Raw genomic sequence first — 20,266 nt, forward strand, 5'->3', positions numbered from 1 at the left:
ACAAATAAATCTTTAAAAACAATAGTGAGCTGAACTCAAGACCATTATTTTATCCTTTTCTGCAAGGAAATACAAAACTGCACCATTAATATCACAACATAACCATCTGAAATATGAATCCACTTACAAGGTCTCCAGGTTATCTAGTCCATCGAAACAGTGCTGACCCAAATTTTTAATTTTATTGTTATGAAGATGCCTATGGAAAAAAAAAAAAAAACATTGAAACGACTTTTACATCACCCAATAGCAACCATTATAATGTTTTATGCATCTAAATTGGCTTTTAAAGGAACCATGTAGCCAAACATTTCAACCCTTGACTAATGGACAAGAAATTGCACATCTCTTGATATATGCTGCACGACTCGGATTCACTAAACACAGAAAGGATCTCTCATGGAAAAATGGTATGCACACTGAAGATTCTTTAATGTTTACCCATATCAGAAGAAAAGCTCTAATGAGCCTTTCATCATATGAAGTGAAATTTTGGTGAGCTCCCCCTGTGGAGGTGGGGGAACCAGCATGGAGGGGAATGCATCACCTTACTCCACTGAGGGTGAGTAACAGATTTTAAAAGAAATGCCATTTTTTTATGTCCAAGTTTTCAAAGATTAAAAACACAGAGAATCATATATTCTTTGAACAGACAAGTTGGTCAAAACATGAAGTATCACTGAAGCTTATTTTCTGTGAGTGCCTGAAAACAATGCCACTTCTTTTAAACACTGAATACCTTGCTGGTATTGTCTAAGTATTTGCTGAATGTCCCAATTTCTTCTTATGATTACAAACGGCCACATAGTTTAGAAAGATTCAACAGTTATCAGATTTAATTTTTTAATTATCCTACCTTGTATTTTAAAAAATCGCACTTAATTTTGTCAAAAAAAAAAAAAAAAGGCAACTCCCCCCAAATATCTCTTCAGAAGTATAATCAAAAGTGACATACCTTCATAATAATTTGTCACAAGAAATCTGCTTTTGCCCCCCAAGTTCACACAAATACATGGTATTTAAGGGGACAGATACTTACAGAACTACCAGGCTCGAAAGATTGGTAAATGCATAGTCAGGGATGCTTGAGATTTTGTTGAGAGCCAAGGTCAATGCCTGCAGAGTGGGCAGATTGCTGAGGGGATGCACGGGCACTTCCGTCAAGCTGTTGTCATCTAGCCACAGATGTCGTAACTGAGCAAGCCCCTCAAAACTGTCCTCAGGGACTGAGGTAATATGGTTAGCATCTAAACGCCTGACAGAAAAAGAAACAACCACGTTTAAAAACGAATTCTGGAAGAATGAGCCAAGTCACAGACAACTCGCAGTTTTCAAAACAGAAAGGAGTTACAAAAATGACCAGAGTCATGGCATTCCTTATTTCTTCAATTTCTCTAGAAAGTCTCATAAACTCTAACAACTTTTCTAAGACCATAGTATGGAAGTCCCTTCTTTCCCTTCCCACATAACAAAGGAATGAATGCAAATCTCAATCTCTCCAGAATCTCTGGCTAAGAATAACTTTATAGCAAAATGATGTCTGTGTGGTTTTTTTTTCAAAGAAAACTCTCAGAAACTTAAAGCTAGAATTTTATATTTCAGAATCTATGTAAATCAAAAATACAAAAAAAGAGAAGAAACTAAGCTGAGTAAATAAGCTACTGTCCTTAAAATTTTACATCACAACTAATATCTGATATTAAATTTAACTGTTATTTTGACTTGGAACCAAAAGGGGAAAAAATAAGGAAATATTTACCCCCAAAAAATATTCACAGCAAGAAATTATTAACAATCCTTATTACCACCAGGCATGTTAAAACTATAGGTGTCATGTACTGATCAAATAACCTTCTCTTCTTCTCTTAGCACTAAGTTCAAAATTAAGTTACTAAGAAAAGGACAAACTGTCCACAAGAAAAATTAAACAGCCACTCTGATCAATGTCATTGTGGCCTTAGGGCTTCTTTTAATTTTTCTCCAAATTCTGGAGTCGAAGACATCTTGCTAATAGGATTATTCAAACTTAAAATTTAAGTCCCCATCTAAAAACCTGGAAAATTATGTCCTAAGTGTTACTGTTGGCACAATCAGGCATAATTAAGGGAACAATCACTTTTTGACACAGAGGCACCCTGATATTAATAAGATGAAGGACAGTATGCACCAGGCAAATCACAACTGTTTGCATGAATCCCTTGATGCTCTATCTTCACTACTTAAATTCATACCTTCCAGGCATGAACCTCTTTGGTGAAAATCAGGGAACACACAAAAAAAGAAAAGTCAAAATGATAGCATATTTTTAAAGACATGGATTTTGGCAGCTGTCGAGTTTAGGAATTTCTGACTTTTAGAGGGGAGCTTATGCCTCCTGTTGCCTTATACTGCTCTGGCTTCGGGCCATCATTGCCCCTTTCCCCTCCAGGCAAATGCTGAGCCCTGTGCCCAACCACCTGCTCCAGCCTCAGATTAGCAGGGGTTAAAGATCCTTGGTCCTGGTGAGGGTCTAATAGTAGCTTCTTTTTGATAAAGTCGAGATAAGCACTAAAGAGGACAGCACAGGGAACTGAGCAGCTAACTTAAGAATCCATTTGGGAAAAGACATTTTTTAAGGCTCTTTATTCCTTAGATTCTCTAATCCCGACCCCTGAGAAGAGATAGGCATCCTTCATTTTATAAAGACTGGCAAAGTCCTGGATATGGAGCTGCTTAGGAGATTTGCTTTAATGTGTGGAGTATTCTCTCTATCTTCTCTCTCTCTCTCAGTCTCGGTCTCTCTCTCTCTCTCTCTCTCTCTCACACACACACACACACACACACACACACTTCACAACCTTGAGGAACTACCACTTAGGGAAAGAGAGACACTGGACCTATAATCAACCATATAATGTAACTAAATAGTTAATGCAGGGACACCTGGGTGGCTCAGTGGGTTAAGGCCTCTGCCGTAGGTCATGATCTCAGGGTCCTGACATCAAGCCCCACATCAGGCTCTCTGCTCGGCAGAGAGGAGCCTGCTTTCTCCTCTCTCTGCCTGCCTTTCTGCCTACTTGTGATTTCTGTCGAATAAATAAATAAAATCTTTTTTAAAAAAGTTTAAAAAATGGTTAATGCAATTAAATTCTACTTGCAGTTGATTTAATTATCTGCAATTTATTCAACACATCTAAACTGAGTATCTTGTTAGGCACAAAAGATAAAAATGGTGAACACCTACATGAGGAGGCCTGTCCTCATGAGACTGACATTCTAATGGAGAATGACCCCCAATATAATACACTTTAAAAGTGATTATGGAATGCTTAAGTGCTATGAAATAAACAGGGTCCTGGGGTAAAGACTAATAGGGACTAAGGGAGAAGGGTAGCTACTTAAAATGCACTGGTCAGGAAAACCATTTCTAAGAAGGTGCTATTCAAACTGAAATCCAGAGGGCAGAGACTCAGCAGAAATGGTCCAAGCAACTCCCAGAAGATCAGAGTGATCAGAACACAGGAGGGAGGGTGGAGGGTCTGGGGAGCCACAGCTAGGGATGCAAACAGGGACCTAGTTATATAGACCCTGTAGGCCAGGCAAGGATTTGGGGTTGTATCTTAATTGTACAAATTGAAGTCCCTTTCCAATTTCTCAGCGTTAGAGCACTTCAAAAGTGTAAATTGCTTATTTGATCATATTGATGATGATGTGCATTCATATTCACCAAAAATAATGAGCAAGGCTTGCCTACATATGCACACAACACTCTACCGAAATTAACCCCTCTATAAAAGTGTTTCATTAAGATGTGGTAAAATACTATAAGAAAAGCTATCCGTACCTTTTTAGCATAATTTCAGTATTACATACACCATTTATGCTCCTGCAGAATTCTGTACCATGTACCATCGTAGAAAAGAGATGGCCTTAGCTTAGGACAAGATATCCAAGCAAGTTTTGAGTTAAGCCGGTAATTAAACTACCTACTATGCAAAATAGTAATACAACAATAAACACACAGACGCAATTTCCTCTGTGCTAAAAATTTCCCCAAATCGTAAAGTCACACATAAGTAAGAGATCAAAAGGAAGAACTCTGGAAAAAATGAGACACTTAAATAAGAAGCTAAATGAGGCAAATCATTTGTGGTGACTCAGTGGTTAATCCTTAAACTCAGTTCACATGCAGATGTTGGGGGGCACACTCATAAATGTAGACTTTGCCTTACACCAAGATGAATGTTTCACAGAGAAACAGTTTTAGAATTATGGCTTTGTACCAATGACCTAAATACTTAATATTCACCCTAACTAAGAGACCAAGACAATACTATCACTGATTCAGTAGATGCATGAATAGAATCAGATATCTCACATGTGGGGAAATAACGAGGGCTTGTGTAACATATTCTACCCTTGAAACTCCATCTGGCAAGACAGAACTACTACTTTAAGTGTACTTTTGTTGTTAATACGATGTTAACATCGTATTGACTGAATTCCCTTACTATTTTTGTCTTTAAAATGTGCTTCAATTCCTATTCTCAAAAGACTGTTTTATATCTTACTGAAACTCACATACCTTTTATTCTCGCATTAAATGAAATTACAATAACAAATAATTCCATATGAAGATTTTACTGAGGAATGTCTGTTACATCTACTTGATATAATCAAAAGCTTTCCCCTTTTCTCTCTACTTCTAACTTACTCATGTATATATTACAGTGTTACATTTTGTTACCAGTTTCAAGTATAAATTATTACAATAATACTTTATTGTGGAAAACCTAGGAAATTGAGTCTTTGAAATCCTCCTTTACCATTCAATAGAAGCGTGATCTAATTTAAGGGGCTAAAGAATCCACTAGAGCAAATTCTGACATGTCATTTTAATAGCCTGCTCAGATAACGCCTTAGCCATTTTCATGGCTTTGTGAAAGGCTATCATGCTACCTTTGTACTCACTCTGACAATTCACTTTCAGATTTTATAGTTATCCTCAGACACTTGCATCAAACTATTTCTGGTCAATTTCAACTCCCCCCAAACGAACTTTGCTCCTTCTGAGCACTACTTCAGAACCACAAGGAAATCTTTCATGTAATTCAGGTCTGAAGATCAGATTCGCAAACTGAACTCAAGGGGCGATAAGACTGTTTTCACCATGACAGAATTTCAATTGTATCTAACTTGACTGCTACACCCACTATGCAAACAAACCCATGTACATTTCCTTCTAAGTAAAACAGGCCGACACTTAGCTCCTTATGTTTCTGATGCAGATAAAAACATCCCAAAGCCTTTAAAAAAAAAAATAGTTGGCTTTGACTCCTCTCTACCCCACCCCCATCCCAGTTTTGGAGATAATTTAAACTATGCAATTCAATCAATGAGTGATAAGCACATGCTTTTTAAAAATATTATTTCAGAGGGAGAAACCTACTGTGAAAAACACCTTAAATCATCTAAATTATCAGTAAATGTCATGTGGACATTAATGTGCTTATTGACCACAATCTATCTTCAATCAGTCTTCATGGTTTTTCTGTTCTAAAGCTCAAAGATTTTAGCTTTGTCTTTTTCAGCCTTCTAACTAAACAAAGGACTATTTTGATCATTTAGTTTGGGGACCAAGAACAACACCATATGAAGTTCCTTAAGTAACACAAGAAAATGACTATTTAAAATGTTTAATGAGAGACGCCTGGGTGGCTCAGTTGGTTAAGCAGCTGCCTTCAGCTCAGGTTATGATCCCAGTGTCCTGGGATCGAGTCCCACAACAGGCTCCTTGCTCGGCAGGGAGCCTGCTTCTCCCTCTGCCTCTGCCTGCCACTCTGTCTGCCTGTGCTCGCTCGCTCTCTCTCTCTCTGACAAACAAACAAAAAAAAGTTTAATGAATCTGGCTCTGAGGGAGGTAAAATGGCTTCCTCCCTGTACACCTGTCCAAGGTCAGAAAGTGTATAGGGGTGACACAGTCACATGTCTGGGAAGGAACTCATTCCAATTGATTCACTAAGGGAGTCTACTCAGAGTCTACTCAAATAGTTACGGCAAGTAACAAACCCTATGTTCCACAACTTGGCATTGTGGCAAAATTAGCTATTTAATATATTTCTCACCTTAAACTTCTTTTTAACTAGAACTTCTGAGTGGGATCAGTCGGTTAAACGGCTGCCTTTGGCTCAGGTCATGATCCCAGAGTCCCAGGATAGAGCCCTGTGTCTGGCTCCCCACTCAGAGGAAAGCCTGCTTTTCCCTCTGCCCCTGACCTTGCTCATTGCTCTCTCTCTCTCTCAAATAAATAATAATTTTTTAAAAAATAAAAATTAAAAAAAACCTAGAAATTAAATGAATGCCTCAGATACTCTTTATGACATTAGATACATTTCTAACGTTTAACCTTTACAGTGTATAATATGCTTTATAGTACGTATTTTTTAAAGATTTACTTATTTATTTGAGAGAGAATGAGAGCGCACGCAAGTAGGGGCAGAGGGAAAAGGGAAGAGAGAATCTCCAGCAGACTCCATGCTGAGCAGAGCCTGGGGCTCGATCTCATGACCTGAGCCAAAATAAAAAGTCAGATGCCCAATCAACTGAGCCATCCAGGTACCCCTTTATTGGTACATATTTATTTTATTTTCACATTAACTAGGAGATTATCTAATCTAAATGAAAAGCTAACCTAATTTCCAGAGATGTGTTTTGGATGCAGTTAAAAAATGGTTTTATATCAGTAAGCAGAGACAAGCAGCTCAATCATTTTCAATCAAGTCTTCTGCTATTGGTGTTTCCTACAAAAGCATACATTTAAAAGTTATTTCAGGGGCACCTGGGTGGCCCAGTCGTTAAGCCTCTGCCTTAGGCTCAGGTCATGATCCCAAGGTCCTAGGATGGAGCCCTGCATCTGGCTCCCTGCTCGACTGGAAGCCTGCTTCTCTCTCTCCTACTCCCTCTGCCTGTGTTCCCTCTCTTGCTGTGTCTCTCTCTGTCAAATAAATGGATAAAATCTTAAAAAATTAAATAAATAAAAATAAAGTTATTTCAAAAGGCAATAAAAAGAAAAACATATGGGACAGGTTAATAGATTACTCAACTATATGGTATGATTAAAACCTAATTTTGTTAACCCAGAACATATACATGTGCTATCTATTACAAATTTTTATTCAGAGTGACTCTCAAAACTTCCATACACATGAGAACTTCCTGGGGAAGTTTTTTTAAAAAATATAGCTTGCTAGATCTTACCTTTAAAGAGAAAATACCAATACTTCCAAGATACAGCTTAGGGGTCTGCATTGCAGGTGGTCAAAGGGCCACAATTTGACCAACCACACCTTCCTCCCACTGTATTTGCAATTAGGCCAAACAGTGTGCATTGGTATTTGTTATTCTAGGAGAAAGACAAACTAACCAAGTTCTTTGTTTCAAAGAATACTTTTTTTAAAAAAGGTAAAATAAGATAAAGAATATTTTTCTATTACTATCAGACATTCCCATCACCTGGTTATGTAAACTGGGTAAACTAAGAATCAAAAGAAACCACTGATAAAATAGATCATCATTACTATTAGTAGATTCCACAAAGGTTTCTTGAACACCTACGACATGTCAGATATTGTTACAAGTGCTTTTCACAGATTGACACATCTTCACATACGGCAAGCAATGAGCGTGCTGCCGTATGGAGAATTTTAAATAACTTGCACTATCTCACACAGCTAGTTTAAGTGGCAAAGCGGGGATCCCAAACCAGACAAGCCGGATAAATAAGCTAGCAGCTTTTCTTAATCTGGCCAAAAGGCAGATTGTAAAAACCACACGCATCAGTTCAGTGCTTCTCGTTGGATCTTCCAGTCCCAAAGATGAGAAAAACTAAAGTTGTAGCCCTAACACCACCAGTTTATAACATTCATTCTAGTCATTAACAAATATGTTTATTTAATATAAAAATTCATTGTTTCTTCAAAAGCTTCCATGGATTTTTCATGGTTCTGGTGATACCACTGCTGCCTACCTGATCCACCGCCGGAGCCTTTGGCTCTGGTCAGGATCTCAGGGTCCTGGGATCGAGGCCCGCATTGGGCTCTCTGCTCAGAGTGGAGCCTGCTTCTCTCTCTCTCTCTCTCTCTCTCTGCCTGCCTTTCTGCTTACTTGTGATCTCTCTCTCTGTCAAATATATAAATAAAACTTAACAACAACAACAAAAACAACAGTGGAAGCAGTGACCACTGTCCTCCAGGTTCATATACATACATGCATACACACTCACACACACACACACACACACACACACCCAGGAAAGAATGTAAAAAAGAACAAAGTGAAGTGCTATACGAAAAAGCTTTTGGAGCACTTGGGTGGCTCAGTCGGTTGAGTGTCTGACTCTTGGCTTCAGCTCAGGTCGTGAGACTCAGTGCCGTGTAAGGGCTCTAGTCTCAGTAGAGAGTCTGCTTGGGCTTCTTTCTCTTTCTCTCCTTCTGTCACTACCCCTCCCCCTGCTCACTCTCACTCGCCCTCTCCCTCTCTCTTCCTAAAATAAATAAATCTTTAAAAAAAAAATTGAAATTAATAAAAACCAAGCTTTTGAGCATGGTGAAAACCCAGAACTGAAAACTTGAACACTCCACATAAAACCAAACTCTCCTCAAAAAGAAAAACTTGGGAAGAAGGCAATACAAGAGACTAAGCTACCACCCAATGTGACTTCAAGGTCCACAGATGAGAGATTATAATCAATTTGGTCTGATTATCATTACCACCTAAAACAGAAGCCTCTCTGTAACTGTGACCATCATGGCGTAAGACTCTAGAACTTCTGTACACATAACTGGTTCTAAAGAGGTGAAGATCACCTGCCATAGAAGCTTCTGGAATCATAACTAGCCGTGTATGCTTGTAACTTTTCTCCCAGCGTCTGAGATAAGAGAGGAAGTAAACTGAACCACCTCATTCTCTCTCACCAAAGGGTGTTTTGGTAATAGCTCCTACTCATCTCCAATTTTATCCCAGGTGAGAGGATAAATCTTCCCTTTTCCTGGGATTCCAGTTCTTCACACATTTAGCAGCCAGAGTGGTCTACTCGTGATTTAGGATACAGAAAACCAAAAAGCTACTTACAAAGACTGCAAAGCACTCAGTCCTCGAATGGCTTCACTGGGAACTGTTTTCAACTGATTGTTTTGCAGGGTTCTGGAAGGAAATTTTTGGTTAGTGAATAACAGGCAATTGTCACTATTCTTTCCTAGAAAAATTCAGAACGTTTTTACCCCAAAAATATTTCCAATGGAAGGAAAGGGGGAGAGATCAAGATGGAGAGCACCCAAGGAAGGAAAACTGCAAAAAAGCCAGAAGCATTTGCTATGAATTCAGAAATGAGACCTGAGCTGCTATCCCTAAGCCATCTCTTAACACAGACCTACTGGTAATACACATTTCCAGGGGTGTTTCACTCTTAGGAATTAAAGCACCCTAATTAATGTTTGTCACCGTAGAGACTGTTAATATTAATTAGGAAGCATAACAAGTTAACTGAGAGATACAACAAGCAAACCTATTGGAATCCCTAGTGCCTTTTCAAATTGGAACAAAGCAGAGCCCAGGAATATGGACCTTGGGTCAAGCCAATTTTTCCAAGAAGACAGCGATCCTGAGCTCTTAGGGAGCAGCAGACATGTCCTCAGTGAATGGTGGGCCAGAGCCGAAAAAGAGCTTTTGAACGGTGTAACAGAGAAGAGAGGCATAGACCAGTACCAAAAATGAAATATTTATTATTTTTGCCTAAAGCCATTTCTAATCATATTAATAAAATGACTGCTTGACATGAGTCATAACCACAGAATGGCATGGTAAAAGCCACATATAATTCCCCGAATCAGGGGTAACTTGCGGAGAGTTACCCAGCAAGCTAGTGGCAGAAATGGGGCTGGTAGTGAGTTCACCTGTTCCCCAACCTGCCCAACAACCCCTAACCACTGCCAGGAATTTATTTCCTGGTCCCTCACAGACTTTGTAAATGATAGGCATCTTAATTCCTTTTAGCTTTAAAACGATTTTAACATTTTGAGTTTTTGTAAGCCTTTTTTTTTCCCCTTTAGGGTCAGCTAATTCAAAGTTCTTACAGCTATACAATAAGTAGAAACAAAACTCTACTAGTAAAGTTTAAATATGATTTTGATTCAATCCATTAGCCCCACAAAAAAGCCTAATACATTCAACTGTAATGCAGTGAAGGTCAGAACACCTATTATTTAGAGTTTTAACTTTTGTTATCTAGACCCAAGGTTGCCTAAATCAACCCCCACCTCCCACACTACCCATTGGCCACTCCTTAAATCTTTTAATCCTGAACTAAAAGAAACTGTGCTTACCCTAGCTCCAAGCATGTTGACTATGCAAAAAGAAAATACACAGCCAGCTGCGGAACTCTAAAATTGCATTACTTACAGAACTTTGAGTTCTTTCAACCCAGACAAGGCCTTTGGGTGGATAAAAGAAAGGTCGTTGCCAGCCAATCGTCTAGGGAAAAAAGTAGCAAGAAAAAAAAATAATAATTCAGGCTCTTAAAAATTCAGAACTCACAATAAACTAATCTGTGATTAAAGCTCTATGTTAAACATTTCTCAAGTCTATCTGACATTAAACATGGACTTAAACCTTTGCTAAAGCAATCCCAAGGTTCTTCCAATGAGATAAATGTCTGTAGAATTTTTTTTAAACTCCCAATACAATAATTCAAACAGGCACATTTTTATTCTGGTGAGGTCAAGCAAGCCAAAACACATTAAACCAAATTAAGTTTGCTATTCATGGTCACTCTCTGCAGCTTGCAGTGTTTTCCAAGTGCCTCATAAATACAGACCACTGGTCAGCAGGCAGGAGTGTTTATACAGATCAGAGCAAACCAGTCTGTTTAGGAGGAATGCCTTCTGGAGGCAAGTCAGCCTGTTATCTCTCCATTACCAAGGGCCGCATTTTCTGTGCAAAAGGGAAGCAAAAAGTGAAAGTCACTGTAATCGTAAATTTCCAAGCAAAGGCATGTGTGTGTATACACACACACACACACACACACACACACGCGCGCGCACACACATATGGTTTTGGTGGGGTTTTTTTAAGACATTTTCCTTAAGAAATTTTAAAGTGACACATTTAACTGGGAGTAAGAGTGTGGAAAGGATAAGAACTCTTTGGGTCCTTTGTAAGAAGATATCTGAGCCCACAATTTCTACTGAGCCCCACTTTCCTTCCCCTTTTCCCAGGCACACAGATATGGGAGAAAAAGTTAAACAGAGGACTTTAGGGAGAAGAAGCAGGGAGTAAGGCAGCAACTCATGTCAGTAACTTACAAACAGGAGAACTGAAGGAAGGTTTCCAAGCACTGACTTAGAAATGAGAGCTGTGTGCCCACATGTTAAACACAGGACTGTCCCAGTTTCCTGGTTTCACTAGGGGTACTCTCTCAAACAAAATTGTGTATCTGTAATTTTTTTTAATGCTCTCTCCCCCTCCTTGTTTCTTAGGATCACATAGTCATCAAGTCATTAATTCCTCCTTTAAAGATTCTATTTTCATCCCTTTCTCTTCTCTCTGCCAGCACTCTACACCCCTGAGCTGTATTCATCAATTCACTCATTCACTAAAGAGTTTCATTCATTAACAAGTATGAGTGTCTACTAAGTGCCAGGCCTAGGACGTCCTCTTCTCAGACCTCCGCCCCACCCCCACTTTCTTAACTGACTGAGCCACCCAGGCACCCTGCCTCTGGCACCCCTACTTTCTAATATGTTCCTCTTATATACCCTGATTTTAGGAACACAAAGAAAGCTCCTTCATTTGAAGTCACTGAGGTCTCAAACTCTACCTTTTAGATGCATTATTTTCTCTGGAACTCTTTGTCCTAGTTAAAATGCAAATAGCCCTGGAAAGGACAAAGTTTGATCCTCGCCTCGTATTAACATAGAAATGTGGAACAGAGTGGACTTGGGCTAGACCTCGTTCTGAGTATCAACAGCTCTCTACCAGTGCACTCCAGCTCCCAACCAGGGACTCTGGCATTAGGAGCTCAGAACTGCAACTGTGGAGGAAATCCCAACAGACCAACAGTGCCATCCTTCCCATAGCCAAAGACGACCAGTGGGAAAGGGGGTAAGAATGGGATGCCTGAGTGCGCCCAGGGTGAGAGCAGGCCCTAAACTCACTGGGACTTTATTTAGGATGTAGAGTATTCTTGGTTGTGCTTCTTTAAATGCACCTCTCATGGAAAAAGAGGTGGCTGGTCCTGAGGAAGAATCCACAGTCTCCCTCTACTAGCAAAGACCAGCCACCTCCCACTCCATACCTGGGTTAGTCTGTGCCTGACCCAGCAGTTTTCTCAATGTCTTACTTCATGAGGACATACTGGCTGGCCCCAGAAAACCTTTTTAATTTGCTAAATGAGGATATATGGATATCTACTATTACTACTCCTCCAATGGCTGTGAAGACCTACGGGGGCAAATAATCATTAGTGTAAGAACAGAAAGGTGACCACGTTCGATTTTCTGCGTGCTAGGGGTATAGGTCCCAGGCATCACTTCTTTTCCCTCTGTACCCTGTAGCTCCTGTCTCCAAAGACCAAGAGCCTCCTTGCTCGGTTTCAACCCATTCACTCTTTGACTCTTTCTGCTGTCACCTGACTCTAAGCCCTCAATTCCCCTCCACCATCCACTGGCTTACTGCCATGAACCTGCCCAAGACTCCTGCCTCAACCACTTAATTATAATACTGTGAGAGCTAAATCTTCAAAAAGCACAACTCTGAGAATTTTCCCAAAGGCTTTTTTTTCCCCTGCTGACTTAGCTGGAACTTCATTATGGGTCCTCCCTTCCTTTCTTACCTGATTCTGCAAAGTTGCCTGTGTCCTACCATTTAGCACACCGGGCTTTTCCACCTCTGACTCTTTGGTCACACTTCCTTCGCCTGAAATACCCTGACTCCAGTCTCTGCCAAGTGAAACATTACTCATCATTACTGTCCAAGTTGGATACTACTATGAATATGAAACCATCACAGTATCAGCTTCCTTTGATTCCACTGGTACTTAGACAAAGCTCTCACCAGGCACCTCTTCTTTTGCTTCTCGTTACTAGAAACTTGTCACACCTCCTTAAGTTGTATTATATGTCCCTTATGGGCAGGGACCTAATCATATTCATTTTGTACTCTCTTGCATGGGACCTTATGTGTAGCAGACACTCTGTATTTGCTGTAATGCCTCTGCTAAGCCCCGGTAGGAGTCTGGATTTCACTGCTTCTTAAAGAGTGGGGAAAGCTTACTGTTTACCTTCTCTCTTCTGCATATTTTCTGCTCTTGCTTCATTTCTGCTCCCCTACTGCCCTTCACTCTCCTGACAAGAAAGAACTACTGGGCTAGCTCTTAATGTGCTATGGCAACAATTTTCTTTCTTAACATCTGCTGGGAGTACGCTTTCTTAGGGAAGGGTGGGGGTTGGACCTTAAAGACGGGAACACCAATCCACTGGTCAACAGTATTATCTCAACACACTCTGAGTTGCGCACATGATCACACAAAATTAAAACAAGTCTAGCAGGACTTCAAATGGGGACACAGTCTACCTCAAGGCAACTCCTATTTATTCTGCTTGTTACAACAGTCTCAGAAGCAGAGAAAGTCTGGGAGGCGAGAGACAGACAGAGGGTGGAGAGGGAAAGAGCAAGCCATTAGACTTCCGCTCTCCCACTGGATCTGGAACCCTTCCAGGAAACAGGATACAAGTGGCTCAGTGTGTAATGTCATTATGAATCTGTTTTGTGCACATTTATTATTCATAAGGTCCAAGGTTTCACATTAGCAGCTCTTTCCAGGGGAAGCTAGAGTTTTCAATTATATCCTCTCTTTCTAATGCATATGCTACATCATATTTTCAATCTGCTGTCCGTCCCAGAAGGGGGAAGCAGGAACAGCGCTGGTTAAATGGGCACTGGCCAGTGGTGGGTATGAACAAGTAGGCCACATTTCAGTGTGTAATCTGCACCAGAGGCTTCATGCTTTCATGAAATGTGCTGAATTAGACTGGGATTTCCTCACTTGGGAAGCAATTTAAAGAAAGGAGAGAGGCAAGTGTGGAACAGATAATAAAACAGTTGGTGTTATTTCTCTAAGAAAGGCCTGGATTTAGGTTTCTTCTGGCCTATTACAGAAATTTCACTGTAGCCATTTGGCTGGAATTCCGGCCAAGAACCAGTGGACTAAGGTCTGCAATCTACACACAGACTAGACATAGGCACCCAGCCAGGAGGAGGGCAGACGAGGCCTCAGGAGCTTGCAGCAGCTGTCGTGAGGAGCCTGGCGTGGAGAAAGCGGGAGCTGAAGCAACTGCCGCAGTCGGGCCCAGGCCGGAAGCACGCGAGCACACAATAGAGAGCTGTGCTCGAGGCCATTTCTCTACCACACTACGGAGAGGTTGGGGAATAGAGGACAAAGGCCCCCACCCATTTGTGCGCCTACCTTCCCTTTTCAGAAGCGGTTACCAGTTGGGCTAGCACTACGCTATTGTCAAGTTCTGGCAGAAAAGTACTTGGTGCACCCCCCTTCCCTTTTGAGCTATATTCATCGACCCCTTCCCCAGGGTCTCCTCTCCTCCCTCATCACTTCCTTCCTTCTCCATCCCACAGATGAAGCCGCACATAGGAACTGCCAGATGACCCCCAATTACATCCAGGCTGCCTCTCCTGCAATGCCATGAAATTCTGTCCAGCGGGTGGGTCAGCACAGTGTCACGCTGCCTGCAAAGTACAACAGACACAAGCACGGGCCCAGGACACCGCCTCCAGAGAAGGCATTTCTCGTTCAAGACTGAACCGAGCAAGAATGGCCACAGGAAAGTGTCTAACAGGAGGTGTGAGGGGCCTCCTCTTAATAAATGTAATTTGAAATCCACAGGTTCTAAAATGTTGCAACACATGACTCTAATAAAAGTCCTCGAGCATGTATTTATTTACATGTTAAGGCCCTACTGTGTGGTTGGAACTCTACTGCCTCCTGTGAAAAATAAAGACCTCAAGAGGTGCACTGGTTTCCACTGATGGATATTTAGGATCAATATATATTGACAAAAAGTTGGGACGCCCGGGTGGCTCAGTTGGTTGAGTGTCCAACTCTTGGTCTGGGCTCAGGTCATGATCTCAGGGTCATGAGCTTGTGCCCATGTTGGGCTCTGGGCTCAGTGGGGACCCTGTTTGGGAGTCTCTCCCTTTCCCTTCCCCTCTGCTCCTCCTATGTGCGTGCACTCTCTCTCTCTAAAATAAATACCTAAATCTTTAGAAATATATGTACATGTATTGACAAAAAGTAACATCACTGGAGCACCTCTTCATTTTTATTATCCTACTCTACTGGTCCTCATTATCACCATCTTCCTGTTGTTTTTTTAAATAGAACAAAGTGCCTATATTTCCTTCATGCCTTGTCCAAGGTCCTATTCCACAGCTAAATAACATAAATCCTAGAAATAAATCAAGGTAAATAAGTAAAATAATGTAAATTGCAGAAACAAAGCAATGTTGCTTTGTGTATTTTCTATGAATGGCTTTAAGGGAAACAAAGGATGTAGTTATTCTCTGAGTAAATACAAGGGCTAACAACTAAATAGCTTCCCTTGGACATTCTTCCTATCAAGGTTAAATAAACTTCATCTGACAGTGTTTCACTCACCCTATTTCTTCACATACCAGAAAGTTTTATATCTTCATTATAACTTTTATGGAAGTGCACATTAAAATGGAATGTTTAAAGAACATGCATGTATTAAGAACCCTGATTAGAGAAATCCCCAAGGTTTTTAAAGTACATTTCCCTCAGAGAAGAGGAAAATTATTTCATATATTTACTTGAATATACCTACATGTATCATAGGTAAAGCAATAAAACCCTGGCAATGGTTACATTTCCTGAGAGAATTATCTTGACAACTTCTGGCAATAAACACACACAATATCCACTCATATGAGGAACTATGCTATAGCTTTTAAAAAGTTTTACAACTCACATCTACCAGCAAATATTGACTTTCGACTACAGGCCAAGCACCATAGGTTTGGCAAGGTAAGTACTGAGTTTTCCCAAGACACTTCTCATTTCATTTCTTTTAAATAAGGATAATTCATTAAACATAAAACTTTAATGGAATTTAGTTTTAATGTAGTCTGATAGAGTTTCTGACTGCAATCAATTCAAAATAAGAAGAAATCCTTTGTCTTAACATTCCTCCCTCAATTTCAAGCTCAAAATTGTGGTTGTCTTCACCAGGTCATATGGAAGGGTATGACAACAGGACCCAGCCTTAGGGAAAAGTCAGAGGAGCTGGAGAGACAAGTGCACATTGACATACCTTGAGCGCAAAATAACAGGGCACTCAAGCCAGCACTTCGTGGAGAGGAGCACAGAAAGTGCAAGAGGAACTTGGAAAAGAAAGACCAGGGAAGGCTTCTGTTGGCAGAAGGGGCTCAAAGTGGACCCATATGAGAACGGTAAGATATGAAGAGAAGAGAGAGGAACCACGCATATCAAATACTGATTCATGCCTTCCTGGCAGAGCCCTGGGTTGTTCAAGTATCATTTCTTTCACATGACACAGTTCCATGAGTAAATCACGATTGGTTTTAACCAATTATACTGACCCCATTCTGGTGACTTGATTTAGGGCTAGACCTGTGAGCCCAGCTCTGGTTACAGGAAGTCTGCGGAGGTTTCTTGGAAAGGTAGCTTTCTTCCTAAATGGGGATTCAATAGAAGGGTAACTCTCTTCTCTTTCTGGGTGCTAGCATATCTAAATATACTATGTGAAGTGACTGAAACCATGGTGCTACCCTTAACGGAGCAGTGGAGTAGGAAGAGAGAAAGTGAATTCTTGAAGATGTGACCTAACTCCATTAACCAACCCTACAAGAGTTCTACCACATGTAGGTCTTCACATCAGACAAGATAATACATTCCTTTATTGTTGAAGCTACTTTGAATTGAATTTGTTTCTTACACCCAAAAGTACTTTAATTAATTGTCCAATCAATAACCTTTCTTCCCTTCTTACCTGTTAATAAAACTATGATTTTGGTCTAGACAACAATAAGCTCAGTTCAAAAGCCATACTTCCCAGCATCCCACTGTTAAGTGTACCCATGTGACCAAGTTCTAGTCAGTGAGATGTGTGAGCAGAAGTATTATATGGGAGGCTTAAGATGGTTTCTGGAAGCTGACCACTGGGAAATACCCACCTCCTTCTTTCCGCCTTCATCTTTCCTGTTGTTAAGAACTGGGTCAGGATGGCTACAGCTTATGTAGATAATTATTTTATGATCTTGACATGGTAGCTATAGAATGAGAAGTGCAGAGTATCAGATCCTACAGCCCCGCTGACTTTGTGACATACCACAGTAGTTCCCTAGATATGCGTGTATTTGTGTGTGTGTGTGTGCATGTGCACCTTACACGTTTAAGCCATTGTTGTTTGAGATGATGGGTGCTTACTTTTTCCTTTTATATTTCTACCTTATCTTTCTAGGCTTCCATATTTTAAAAATCAAGTATCCATTAATTTTATGATCATTTTCTTAATAAATTAAGTGTATCTGTCATACAGACTTTTTAGCACCTCCAACATGACCTTCTTTGATATAAACACATAGTCCTAACTAAGAGGTAGTGAAAATTAAATTATGTTAGTAGGAAGTCAAATACATGTTCACTTACTTGAAATCACTACTATTTTTAGTCAAATGACAAATAATTAGCTTTGATTAAAATACATAAATAGACCAGCAAACTGTGGTTTCAGTTGCTTTTCTACACTTTCTGAATCCCACAAACCTTTTAACAATGAACTGCTTGATTTGCCTACTTGATTTCCCCTCATCCCCTCTGAAGTCCTGACTTCTCAAACCCAAGATTTGAGTACACCCCATGTTTCATCACCTCTACTTCTAAACTGTAAAAACTGCAAAGCACTACAAGACAAAGTTACAGAACCCGTTGCTTCCACTATAAATTAATAATACTTGGGCTTTAACTGAGACCCTTCTATATTCTTCATTGGTCCTTTGTTCATTTCTGATTGGCCCAATTAAACAAACATCTCCTACAACATGTGTAGTTACGAGACTCTAATGGGCTGAAACAACTATGGTTTCTTCCTTCCCCCTTCTACTTCCTTGCAGGGGGACTGTCCACCTCAAGTAGTCCCAGTGGGTGGGGATGAATTTATAAGCCAGACTGGACCATGCCATCCCAAACAAAGTAACTAGCTCAAGAATAAGCACATGAAGTAGGTCTAGCTAACTTAAGTCCTCCTAGGAGTTTTCTGCTGAAAACAGTGAGGAAGACTTGAGATACTACTCATTGGATCTCAAGATGCAAAGACATGCTTGGGACTACCAAAGGTTTACTTTTCTACCATATGGAGACAGGCTATTTGCAACAGCAAAGAATGAAGCCAAAACACAAAATTAGAGATAATCAAAGTTAAGAAATGAAGAGCATGAGAAAACTCTCATAACTTTTAAACCTTGAGATTGAGTACCATCTGATGCCAACTCCACCTCTGGACTTTGTAGTTCCACATGAAACAATAAATCCTCTATTATGCCTCAGCTGGGTTTCTGTCTCTTAACCCTTGGGGACTCGTGTCAAATACAGTACATATTCCAAGCTTTAGCTACTCTCCCCAAACCAGAAACCACCTACGCACTTGATGCACTTCTTGACCCCAACGTCAATCTCACAACCTCCCTGAAATGATTCTTTAAAAAACTTAAATTCAAGGCCTTTTCTCAGTATCTGGCCACAGGCACCTTTCTCTAGCCTGTCAATGTTGATCCTTCGTTTCTTGTGAAAAATCTCTCCTCCCACAGCTCCTGGGGCACAGTTTTGCCCTAGTTCTCCTGCTTCTCTGGCACTTGGTTTTCTTCCCACACCCGGATTCAAGTGTTTCCCAAGGAGTTGTCTTTGGCTTCCTTCCCTTTTCTTTTGCCCTCTCTCTCTTGGCAAGCTCTTTCCATCTCATGTTTCCAGTAATCACCTTAAAATAAAAGACTCCCAAATATATACCCATAGTACTCTAATTCTATAATCTATACTTCTGGGCTCCATGCCTATACTTCCAGGGACCCCATTCATATCTCATCTAAACTCTATATGTATATTCAAAACTAATAGTTTTTCTTCCAAACAATTTCTCTTTCTGTATTGTCTGTATGATTGCATCTTTATCAAAGCACACCAGACTCCTGATAATCCTAAATGAAAGTGTTACAGATGTCATCCCCATCACCCTAGCTGAGGTGTCCTTTATTTATTTATTTTTAAGATTTTATTCATTCACTTGACAGAGAAAGACACAGAGAGAGAGGGAACACAAGCAGGAGGAGGGAGAGAGGGAGGAACAGGCCTCATGCTGAGCAGGAAGCCGGATGCGGGGCTCAATCCAAGGACCCTGGGATCATGACCTGAGCTGAAGGCAGATGCTTAAGAACTGAGCCACCCAGGAGCCCCTGAGACATCCTCTTGACTCTACTTCCATGTACCTTTTACAGAGGTTCCGGGCTCTCTCTTACTCTCTCTCTTACTGCCTCTCAACTGCCCTAGTTCAGATTCTCATAATTCTCACCTGGACAATTGCCATCAGCGTCTTCATTTGTCCTCTTGCACTGTCTCAATCACAAACATCCTACTGTCTACTATGAGATTACCTTTACTGAAGGTCATATCTGGTCAAGTCATTTCTTAGCTCAAAACACTTCAATAGTCACTCAAAGACTAAAACTCCTCATTTGTCTGCCAGGAAACAAGCACAAGACTGGGGCTTCAGTCTGACCCCAAACCTCCTTTCTAGGTTTCTTTTCCATAACTTCCTTTCAGTAAATCAGCACTAGAACCAAACCAAACACCACATCATTCTGAACACCTGTACCAGTTTTTATATCTTTTCTCACACTCCTTCTTCCCCATCTCCTTATGAATTAACTCCTACCAACCCTCAAGACTCTCCAGAAATACTAACTCTTGGATGAGGTCTTCCCTAATATTTCTTAGTAAATAGAACTTTCTTTCTCCTTTGAACTCTCCAAACTCTAATGTACCACCCATTTGTCTTGAAGGCAAGGATCTCATTTAATTCAACACTGAACATAGTGCTCTACCTAACAAAAGTCTGTTGAGTTAGCAAATTGTTTTACAAGTCTTTCCCCATCCTCTCCACATCTACAGGGGCATACCCTGGGATGA

General features: G+C 40.5%; 1 protein-coding gene across 1 annotated transcript in view; it reads right to left on the bottom strand.

The window, feature by feature from the left end:
* Window positions 1–20,266, bottom strand: part of LGR4 (leucine rich repeat containing G protein-coupled receptor 4) — a 100,517-nt gene that overhangs the window by 17,523 nt on the left and 62,728 nt on the right. Inside the window, exons 3-6 of the mRNA XM_059138599.1 lie at window positions 10,435–10,506; window positions 9,109–9,180; window positions 1,040–1,255; window positions 128–199 (exon numbers count right to left, since the gene is read on the bottom strand). Of these exons, the coding sequence (XP_058994582.1) occupies window positions 128–199; window positions 1,040–1,255; window positions 9,109–9,180; window positions 10,435–10,506 (432 nt within the window). The remainder of the gene's footprint in view (window positions 1–127; window positions 200–1,039; window positions 1,256–9,108; window positions 9,181–10,434; window positions 10,507–20,266) is intronic.

The sequence above is a fragment of the Mustela lutreola genome, chromosome 1 (genome assembly GCF_030435805.1).
Source record: "Mustela lutreola isolate mMusLut2 chromosome 1, mMusLut2.pri, whole genome shotgun sequence".
Lineage (NCBI taxonomy): Eukaryota > Metazoa > Chordata > Mammalia > Carnivora > Mustelidae > Mustela > Mustela lutreola.